This window comes from Protopterus annectens, chromosome 11.part0 (assembly GCF_019279795.1).
Source record: "Protopterus annectens isolate FY-2018-M chromosome 11.part0, PAN1.0, whole genome shotgun sequence".
Lineage (NCBI taxonomy): Eukaryota > Metazoa > Chordata > Ceratodontiformes > Protopteridae > Protopterus > Protopterus annectens.
In genome coordinates this window covers 765,911,732-765,923,389 of record NC_056745.1, presented here as the reverse complement: position 1 = coordinate 765,923,389, position 11,658 = coordinate 765,911,732, and the positions used below count along the sequence as shown (strand labels likewise).

The following is an 11,658-nucleotide window of genomic DNA, read 5'->3' as shown; positions in this document are numbered from 1 at the left end:
TTTCAGCATTATGGTGATCGCCCTTACTGGTTCCGGCAAGTGGTTTTCGCAGATACTTCTTTCGTCTAAAAGATGAACGAGCATGCGATAGTAAACCTTCATATATATATATATATATATATATATATATATATATATATATATATATATACACACACACACACACGTGTGTAAATATATATACACACACACACACAGATATATATAAAAACAGTAAAGCACTTTTAAACACTTGCCCCATAACTTTAAAATACTTTTAAACTCTCAGAAATGAGTTGCTCCATTTAAAAGTCAGTCAGTCTTGACAATTAAAGCACAGCACTCCTAGCTTTAAAATAACTTTACTGAAGCAGAAAGTAATAAAGCAGAAGTAAAACGTACAGAAATGTTAGTTTTTCTCCCCTCAAGGGAACTTATCTGCCGAGCTAAGGAAAGCATAACCCAAATGTCGATCCTCAAAAGCTTCAGATGAGTGTACCCGTCCACTAGAGAGTCTGTGTTATGAGAGTCAGCCACAAGGTTTTATTCTCAAGGGGTATAAAAGGTCTGCAGAGTCACCCAGTACTGAACAGCCATACTCCAAGTTTGAACAGCGAGTCTGCACAAGAGGTAGGTCCAAGTCCCCCCCCTTGCTCGTTGATGTATCTCTTCACTGTGATATTGTCTATAAACATTTTGAGATGCCCTGGGAGAAGCAGAGTATGGAAGGCTTGAAGAGCAAGAAGGAGAGCTCTCAACTCCTTGATGCTGATATGGTTTGCCCCTGAGAGAGACCAAAGGCCCTGAACATTTAAAGGGCCAAAAGAACTGCCTGCCCCATGTCTGAGGCATCTGAAAAAAGTTCTTGCGAGGGGACTGGGGCTGAAAAGATAGCCCTAGGTTGAGATGCAGCTGATGAATCCACTACTGAAGCTCTAGCTTGAGGCATGGAAGAGGAGGGATTAGAAAGTCCAATGGATAAGTGTGTTGAAGCCATACTGCTGTTGGGAACCACTGTAGATTTCTCAAATGAAGCTGAGCTAGAGGAAGCATAGGAATGGTGGAAGCCATGTACCTGACCACCCTTAGAAACTCTCTAGCCATAACAAAGACCGAGGAAGAAGGGACTGAAAAAAAGCAATCAAAGTGAAAGCCTTCGGGGGGGGGGGGGCAGGAATGTCAATAGCAATGGTCTGTAGTCTGCACCCAAGACAAATATGATCAATTTCTGACTTCTGGAAATGTACTGTAAAACCCTAGGTTTTGCAAGTGGTAAATAGCATAATGCAGGTGCTGAAGTATCGTCTCTGGAAAGGAAGCTTGAATGAGCAGGTTATCCAGGTAAGGAAAAATCTGTATCCCCCTGATCCTGCCAAAAGCAATCATAGCGACGAGGCATTTCGTGAAGGGCCTTGGGGCAGTAGAGAGGCCAAAGGGCAGAGCAGAGAACTGAACGTGCTAAAGGTTTCCTCAAACAAGGATGAATAGGATTGTGAGGATAGGCATCCTTGAGATCCAGAAAGACTAGGAAAGCCTGAGGTAGAAGAAGAAACAGAATCTAAAGGGATAGCATTCGAAAGGAAGGAACCTTCAAGAAAAGTTTTGACCAGTGAAAGATCCAGAATGGGCCTCCAGGTGCCTTCTTTCCTGGGAAAGGAAACATTCCTGAATAAAACCCCTTGCCCCTTTGTGGAGCAAAAACTGTTTGGATAGTACCCTTGAGATAAGACTCTCAAGTATAGCCAAAAAAAAGAGGAGCTGTTCCTGAGGAGGTTGAGGAATACACAAAAAAGGAGGACGGGATTTCAATAACAAGTAATACCCCTGACAAATGATGGAGAGAACCCAAGAATCCCAAGTGATTCTTAACCAACTGTGAAGAGATGAGGAAAGAAATAAAGGAAAAACTGACTTAGTAGGGAGGGAAGAAGTTAGTCAGACAGAAACTGGCTTGTCTGGAAAAGGAGGCTTCTGAATTGTAAAGTTTGAGTAGATTTAGCAAGAGGAACCCTTTTTACCTTTAGGAGGAAAGCGAGATCATCTACGTACAAAGGCAGGCTTGGAAGGATAATTCCTCTATAATGTGGAAAAAGGAGAAACAAAAATGTTTAAATTCCTGCAAGGCCTTACTTTCTCCTGCAAAGATTTAAAAAGTTCAGCAGCTGCAGAACCAGAGAGATTTTTTGTCAAGAGGAGCATCCATCAATTTAGCCTTAATATCATCATAGGTGGTTACTGGGCTATTGGCCCTGGGGCCCTTACAAGCCTAGCCAAGAGTTTATCCCCAAAAAAGAACCCTCAGTCAGCACCTAATATTTAAAAAAAAATAAAAAAAAGTAGAAAACATCTTTTTTGTTTGTTGACAGCACAGATCTAGCATTATGATAAGTACATAAATGAAAGTTAAGTACTTACCATAACACTAAATTCGTATTGTCTTGTTCTGTTCAGCTCAACAGTTGGGTTAATCGGATCCGACCTTGGCACTTTTTTCAAAAGCTTCGATCCTGGGCTCTGACTCCTCCCTACCCATACTTACACTCATCCTCAGATTACTTCAGCCTGAGTTTGCTTGCTTGTAGCTAACACTACATATATTTAGCACAACACAGAACTTGCAACCTATAACTGAATAACAAAAGACAGAAGTAACAGCAGCTGGCTGTCCAAAAATAAAAGATGCCTGGTCAGGTCCAACTGATCAAACAGGAAACAGAAAAGTGATCATTTAGGATGGGGGATGGAGGGAGAGAATGTTGAGCTGGACAGATCAAGACAATATGGAACTTGCATTATGTAAGTACATAACCTTCATATCCGATGTTATCTTTTTCAACCAATTCAACAGTTGAGACAGATTCCCATGCTACCAAAAATCCCAGGTGGTCTCATGGAAGAATATTCCCAAGTATAGTGGAGTTGAAGGATGTATGAGATGTAGATTGTACATCCAATCTGTAATGCAACACAAAGGTCTGAATTGTAGACCAAGCAGCTGTAGCACAAATCTCATCAATGGGAACTCAAGTGAAGAAGGCCACAGAGGTAGCAACAGCTCTAGCTGAATGAGCCTTTGGTTTGCCAGGTAACATTAACCCCATTTTGTGATGTACAAAGGAAATACAGTTGAAGAGCCACCTAGACAATATCACTTTAAAAACTCCTTGATCCAATTTAGTCTTTAAAAAGGAAAAGAAAAAGCTGGCCTGACTTTTTCATATCCTTTGTGCAATGTAAATAAAACTTGAATTGATGATTAACATCCATCAAATGTAGTATATATCCCCCTTTGTTTGAAAAAAAACTTTGGAAAGATCAGGCTAAGGTTGGAGGCGAAGCCAAGAATAATATCTTAACAAAGAGGTAAAGGCATCAGCTCTAGAAGAAGCATTAGCTGCATCTTCACTACATTTAATAGAATGACATGGCACTTACGAGGATTCCAACAGAGAGGGCCAAAGCCTTCCCCTCAGAATCAGGAAGGTCAGAAATACCTGAAAAGCCTGAGAGAATAGCTACAACATATCTGGTCATATTGGTTCTGGTAGTTAATAGCTCAAAAGGCTAAAGTAGCAGCAGTGTACACCTTCTTGCCCAGCCTTTTCATGGCTCTACTGTCCTTGTCAGAAGGAAGTAATTTAGTGGAAGGCAACAGTTTGGAAGGTTGGTCTGAAGAAACCAAAACAGAGGGGATCAGCAGAAGGACATTTGTAAAGAAACAATCATCAGGCCAGTTATAAAACCTTTCAGTTATTTTAGGAGTTGGGGCTGTGAATCAGCAGCCTGAGTAGCTGATGAAAAAGTGTCCAACAAGGCAGCAAGGACAGGAGGGACCGCAGAATACCTCTTCTGAACATCAGAAACCTGGGTACTGTCCTATTTAAAAAATTCCATCACTCGAGACAGTATATCCTCACAGGAAAGTTCTTCAAAGGGAAAATCTGAACTAATATAGCCATCTTCTTTAGAACCATATTCTAATGGAGAAGCTATCTGAGAGGTATAGGCTAGAGGCTCTTCTTCAGAGTCCAAATCAGAAGATTCCTCCTCTCTAGGCCTCTTAAGAGTAGAATGGGTGGGCAGGAAGAGAAACTCCCGGGGGGGGGGGGGTTCAAGGCCATGCTTGTATTTAACCACTGTGTGAAATCCTGTTGCTCATGCTGAGGATCCTTAGCAGCAGGAAAATATATTTTATTTTCAGCTTTTTTTTTTAAAGGGACAATAGCCCTAAAGATCTTGGGGAGGTTCAGACCCTTGCCGACAATCAACATGGTAAGAATCTTCTCCCTAACAAATTCTGTGGGATGCCCCTTGGTCCCTCGGATATGATCAGCCATGGTTCCCCCCTCAATATCTTTAACAGACATCTGCAGAGCCTCATAGTATGTGTGAGAAACTGAATCCATGCTGGCATCTGAACCTGTAATGGCACAGAAATCAGACCAAATGTTTGGATGATCCAACGGGCTTTCACCAGCCTCGATAGACATATGGGGGAGGTGGTACAGCAGCTGAACCCTACCTAAATGTTTGGGTCATCTTAGGAGGTGGCTGATCCTCAAGCAGGACAATTCTGCCATTTGAAGCTTGTGCCAACAACTTAAGACATTAATTCTCAAGATAAAGAGGAGAGATGACTACAGAAAGTCTTAAGGACTCACACTTAAATAAGACATGACACACCCAAACAAAACAAATGTTGCTCATGATGGTCCTTATGGGGAATCCATCTCCCACACTGACATTTTCCCTTTCTGAATGACTTGTAACCCTCACAACAAAATTAAAGAAACCAAAGATAAGAAAAACCCCTGTGGGGTACTTATCTGAAATGGCTTGGTAACCAGCAGACAAACCAGCATTCAGACCAACAATCGAAGATGACCTTCAGACTTGCTGCAAAGTTCTGAGATATGCACATCCATACATCACCTGTATGTCCTATGCCATAAGCAGGGAGCATACGTGTGATGTACGATGTACTAGTAATCCTAAGGCCTTGATATACTGGCTGGATGTTGGGCTGCCCTTGGCAGGGGATCTCTAGAGTAAGGAATATTGCAACAGTGATATGGAAGGACATCAGTTGCTTCAGACTGGGAAAAAAAGAGAAAGGGACAAAAAGTTATGTAAAACTAATTGCAGTGATGCATTCAGTGGAATAATTGCATAAGTGAAATGTGGCAACTTCTGAAGAGGAAATTGTTTAGATACAAAAAATAAAAGTTTACCATCAGGACCTAGGCACAAAAGGTTAGGAGGATATTTCCATAAAAACAACATGCATATGTTTTGAGACAAAAAATATAAGAAATGGAAATTAACTATAACCTTGAAAACTGCAACAAAGGCTGGATAGGCAAATTAATCCAACTATACTTTAAAACAGGAATTATGGATCTTTAGAAAAGGGCAGGAGTAAATTACGCAGGAAAAAATGGAAATTGTAGCAACAATACATGCAGAAAAATGTTTTAGAGGTTTAAAAGAAGGCAGGAACTAAATTTATGTAATGCTGGATTGACTATATTGCATAGAAAATTATATTAATGTAGATTTGTAAATGTGAACTTGTTAATATAGTTTGATTACTTTTATGCAAATGTAAGTTTGCCTATGTCACAAGTAATAATTCAATAAAGGTGTTTTCTGTAGAAATGTTGAAGAACATGTACATACACATACTTAGAACATACACATACTTAGAGTAACAGCAAACCATGTTGTAGATACATAAGATGTGGTAGGAGTAAAGACAAAAACTGTGTGTAGATTCCAAAATTTCTTCTCAAACACAACAGATTATAGATATATTTAGAAAATTTTATGCAAAGCAGATTTTCTCCACAAAGTGTGTGTGTGTGTGTGTGTGGGGGGGGGGGGTTGTCCTAGTAACATCCAGGTAACATCAGATACTGGAATTAAATTAGATTATACTGAAAAAAAAAAAAAAAAAAAAAACTTAAACTTGACCCAAACAAAGCAGACGGAGGAGTCAGAATTAGTAATAATGATCTGAGAATACCTCAACATGAACTTGCAAGTACCACTGCACACTATTCATTATTTATTTTACATTTGTTGACCGGGATAGTCCGTCTGGGTGAGAGACCATTTTCAGCGGAGTCCCGAGGAGGAAAGCTCCAATAAAACAAGAACATTGACAGGTACAGTGTCGGTTTTTCATAAAATTTAACAAATATTTAGAGACAATGAAGAAAGTACAATATACAATAGGCACTTTACTGAAAAGGAGAAAGTTATTACAATACAAAGTCGTATATGTCATTCAAGTATGGAGAAATTCCTCAAGACTGCAAATATGCACTTGTAAACCTATCTTCAAGGGGAAGGAAAATAGGACAAGTACCACAGTCACACAGACCCATACGTTTACTTTATTATGAAAAAATAATAGAGGGGATTATTTTGGATTAATTATTGGCAGAACTGGAAAAACTGGGACTTGAAACCATATATCAGCATGGATCTAGGACTATTGAATGAAAGTTCAATAGTCCAAATCCAAAATAACTGAACGCACTTTAACGAAAGCGCTTCCACTGAAAAAGCGCTTTCGTTAAAGTGCATTAGAAAAAAAAATACAATCTTCTTTTATGCAGGGGGGCAAGCCCCCCTGCACACCCCCCCCCCACTTTTATATTCTCACTCGGAGGTCGCACTACAGTGGGGAAAAGGGAAATTTCCCTTAACCGCCCCGTAGCATGACTGGCACAACGAGCATACTTATCCAAAAGTGCTGCTTCGGTGAACAGCACTTTCGGTTAAGTATGTTTGGTGAATTCTGCTTCGGCAGAAAGTGCCGTTGGGGATCTGTACGGATCCCATCAGCATATATATCCATATGTTGAAACAGGTCTACAACCACCTGTAACCTGACGTTCTATAAAATAGCTATAAATGAAAAATTGGGCTATGATGCAATTTATACAGACAATTTCAGCATTCAACAGGGATTTGCAGAAAAGAGTGATCAATACTTATGATAGCTAGGTATTGATGTAATCATAGGATGGACAGCTGTGTGGTCTACAAATAGGACACAGAAAGCATCATACAACAATTGGTGGAACTTGTATTAATCTGTGGGGTCAAAACCCTTTTAAAAGTTGATTATGCAGGTATGGAATCAGGAGAAATCTTAAAAATGTTCTGCAGAAGAATAGGAAAGGCATAAACAAATCATTCATTTTGTAATAGACAATGTATTACATACAAAAGACCTCAGAGCTCTGGTAACACCAATACAAAGCAACTTGGGTTGTCCCCCAAGATGAAGAAATAAATATCAGTTATTCCTCAATATCAGAGGGTAGATGAGGTCTATAAAGAGGTCCCTATTATTAAGACTTGTATATGACGCAAACCATCCAAATGAATGGAAAGATATGGTATACTTGAAAAAATGCCTGGTCTATCAGAAATCTGATGATTCAAAAATGAGGCATGATCCCAATGAGTTGCTGTCCTTTATCTTTCAATAAATGCAGTAATATCTGTACACCCAGTTGTGCCTTATTGTTTGCATAAGGTAGTCCACCACCACCCTATTAAGTGATAGGAAATAATTGAAACTCTGTACTCCTTTTTGTCTGCATCCCTCCATCAATAATAATGACAAAATAGAGACATAGCATGCACCAAAGATGTGCCTGGATTCAAGAGTAATTGTTGGTCTTGGGAAGACAACAAAAATGAAAACCTTCTAATTTCAAGTCCATGATCCACATTTATGTTCTGTGTACGAAAGTTTTAAGAAGAGTACAGAAATCTAGATTCCTATTAAACATTACCACCAGTACAGCAGGGAAACACTTGATTACATATTTTGACATTTAAAAAGTTATACAAGAATGAAAACAAAAATAAACTACCAGGGTATTGGGTGAATTACCCAAATATTTTCACCATTTACATGGAGCAAATGTAAATATGTACCTTGTTAAATGATTCACAATTCTAACTGTTACCATAACCAATGAGGGATGGAAAAATAAGACTAAAAAGTGGAAAGACTGGTGCTATTACTGCATATCACAATCATATCCATTTAATAAGACTCAAATATTTCAAAAGGAGATTACAGCCCTTACTTGGGGGGGTGGCCCAGGTTGTCTACATCCAAAGTTGAAGGATTTTTTACACCACCCTGTTAGAAAAGGTTATTCATCATTAGACCATGCTCATCATCACCTGCTGCAATCATCCCTTGTCCTGTTCACATATAGATGGCTAAAGTGTGTAAACTCCAAATTCTATGATTTGCTGATACAGTGACAATTCACTAAAGATCTACCTTAACAAAGAGCGGACTATTACTGAAGGTATCCACAATTTGTGCTTTTTGATTGAAGTAACAATATGCAATATCACCAACACCAGTTCTAGGTAAGAGGTAAATATAGAAATGGATAACTATGCTTAGAATGATGCGATGAGCTTGCATGCCCAAGGAGATGGAGGAGAGCTATATCACCAAGTAGAAAGCAAGGATACTGAGACTGTGAAGGCATGACTAATATTAAAATTTTTAAAAGTCATATTTCTTATTTGGAGTCATGGCAGATATGAACGGACATGGAGGTAAGGCAGAGAACCATCTTTAGATTGGATGTTACTCCACTGCAAGGCACATGCACACACAAGGGAAATTCACAGGATTGTCAACACATACATGAGCATAACCTGGATGTGGAATGAAAGTGGAGACCCTGATGCAAATTCAAAGCAGATATAGGAGGAGTACATCAACTAGGAATCAAGCCAAAGAACCAAAGCACTGTGAGACTGCCATGCTAACTGCTTTGTGTTAAGTGAAAAAAAGTTTGTTTGACGAAATGTATGACAGCATACTTGGAGCTAATCATGGAAAGAATGTAAAAATGCTGAGACCACTGTCATCAACATGTATTATGATTATTTCCATATGGCACTATAGAAAGCATAATGAACTGGATGGCAGGAAATGTAGAGTTGTGTGTGTGACAGGAATCATGGCAATGTGGTAGAAACTGATATTACTTTAATCATATTGTGCCAGGTTTGCCATGATATACATTTCTGCCTCTTATTTTGTATTTTCACCAGATGGCACTTCATTTGCTTTGTGTTGTACTCAGTTTACAATTTACATAAATTCTTAAGACTGTTAAAAAGAGCTTTCGTCATACCATAGAAAATTCACAGACCCTCTCCTCAGAGAAAAAATACCCTCTTCTCAGAGAAAAAATACTGCACCATACAGAAGCATTCAACCTCTCACATACAAGCACTTGAAATAAAATTTGGCTTAGTACATTAATACTAATTTATAATCACATAAGCATTAACTTTTTCCAGAATGTTGCCCAGTTATAAACACGAAAAATTATCTGGCTTGCTTAGGCATCCTTTGAAAAAGATCAAGCCTCCCCAAGGAGGCTGCCCTCACCATTTGAGAAATGCTGTTATATCTGTCTTTTTTTTGAAAAGAAAAATACTTTGACAACTTCAGAGCTGTTGACATTTTGAGATGTTATTGCTAAATTTAACATTTAGGCAGTAGCCACACACCAATCATCTGACACTAAAAAATGTGAAATGAAAGTTTAACAATTCTTCTGTTCACAGTAACATGAATGCTTATGAAACATGCTTCATTCAAACAATGAACCCTTTGAATAAACAGCATAAGGAGACTATGTCATCTATTAAAAATAGATTGTGCCAATCCTGGTGGTCATTGGCCACTTTTGCCTTTATGATACAGCTCAACTAAGGAGAATTATTTTAAGTAGTAAAGACTTGCAGAGTGAAAACATGCATACAATATTCTAACATGGATGTTATTAGCAAAACAGACTGTCACAGGAGGGAAATATAGCAATGGAAAGGCAATCTGGAACAGTGGACCAAGAAACAAATACTGTATCAGGAGCCATTTTCTATGCTTACTGAAGCAGGAGTACTGTACTTTCATTTTAAATTTGTGCATTATGTATCTATACTTTTTGATTTCATGTCTACCTTTTTGGAAAAAAAATGTAGCAACATTATGAATAATTGTTCTCCTGCTCTTCACAAATGTGTGCTAATAGGTCTTTAGAAAATTCCTGTATCACCACCAGATTAGGCAGCTAGAACCTTAATTTTAAGTTGTCATTTGAAGGATGGCACCACAGAAGTGCAGCACCAAAATCAGTCTGATTTATGTTGTCCGTAATGTGAAAACCCTGTTGAGTCACTGACAAGAGTTATTCTATTATCCAATGTCCATAACATTTGGTTAACTTTATCTTGGAGATCAATAGGTAGAAAGACTGACTAGTGCAGAATCATTTGATGCAAGAAATATAAAACTGGTTATTGGTTATGTGAGTTCAGAAAAATAAACCTAGTTATTAAAGAGATTTTCTGATAGGTATAAACTGGATATTATACAACGACTTCCCATTAATATTCAAAAACGTGCACGCTGATTGGTCAGCGTGCATATTGTGAATCAGTTATAGTAATGGAAAAAAGGTCCGGCCGCCCAGACTTTTTCCACTACTATAACTTTTTTTAAGCAACAGAGAACGCAAGATCTCCGTTGCTTCATACTGTCTTGCTATGTTAAACGAGTTTAACATAGCGAGACAGCTTTAAAAAAAGCAACGGAGATTCTCCGTTGCTTTTTTAAAGCTATCTCGCTATGTCAAACTCCTTTAACATAGCGAGACAGTTTGTAAAAAGCAACAGAGATCTTGCTTTCTCCGTTGCTTTTGCCCACAGCTCTGATGTACTGCGTAGGCATATGCATGTGCAGTACATCAGAACTGCCGCAGAATACCAGACAGCTGCCGAAGGCAGCAAGGAGGCATTATACAATGCCATTATTTAAGAAAAGTAATTATTTTTTTTCTTAAATAATGTCATTGTATAATAGCAATAAACCACTTCTGGGTGTGGGTAATGCTGGATTTACCCACGGTTGGCTTTGTTTGGCCACTCTGGCTTCGCCCTCGTGACCAAACCACACCAACCGCTGGTAAATCCAGCATTACCCACACCCAGGCATGGGTTATTGCTATAATATTTGCATTGCTAGCCACATACAACATGGTTTGAAAGAAAAAAAATTACTACGGACTAAACCACAGCAACAAATCTTCCATTTCAAAGTTTGTTTCCCTGAAGGGGAATCTAATATTTTAGGTTATAGCTTATAAACAACCCTTACTTACTTTTGTTTTCATTTTCCATGCTGGGTTCTAAATGTGTAATCAAGCTGCCTGTACTTTTGCTTGATATTTCATTGTAGATTAACCTAAATCCTCTGCTTCCAACTGAGCCATCTGTCTTGAAGTACAATGTCAGAAAAGACCCACTTGACCAGAGGCTTAAGGGTTCTTTTTCACCACAGAAATGACCTGGAAAAAAATGAAGTTTTTTTTTTTAAACTTCTAATGTACTTTAGCAGAAACGGTTGTTGAACATATATATCTTTAGGATATCTAACTCATCAACAGCTGCAGCAGGTATAGAAAAGTGGTGCTAGATTTTTATTCCAATAGCTATTGTCTGGATCAGATTAATATCCTTGACAGAAATATATATTTAGCCCCAGTTTACTGGAAAGTAAAGAATTAATTATTCATGCATATAAAAAAACAGAGCGACAAACATGGCAGACAAAAT

At 38.5% G+C, this 11,658-nt stretch overlaps 1 protein-coding gene across 1 annotated transcript in view; it reads right to left on the bottom strand.

Moving 5' to 3' along the window:
• The window catches only part of OVCH1 (ovochymase 1), a 675,688-nt gene that overhangs the window by 282,822 nt on the left and 381,208 nt on the right, over positions 1-11,658 (bottom strand). Inside the window, exon 9 of the mRNA XM_044087248.1 lies at positions 11,205-11,390. Coding sequence (XP_043943183.1) covers positions 11,205-11,390 — 186 coding nt within the window. The remainder of the gene's footprint in view (positions 1-11,204; positions 11,391-11,658) is intronic.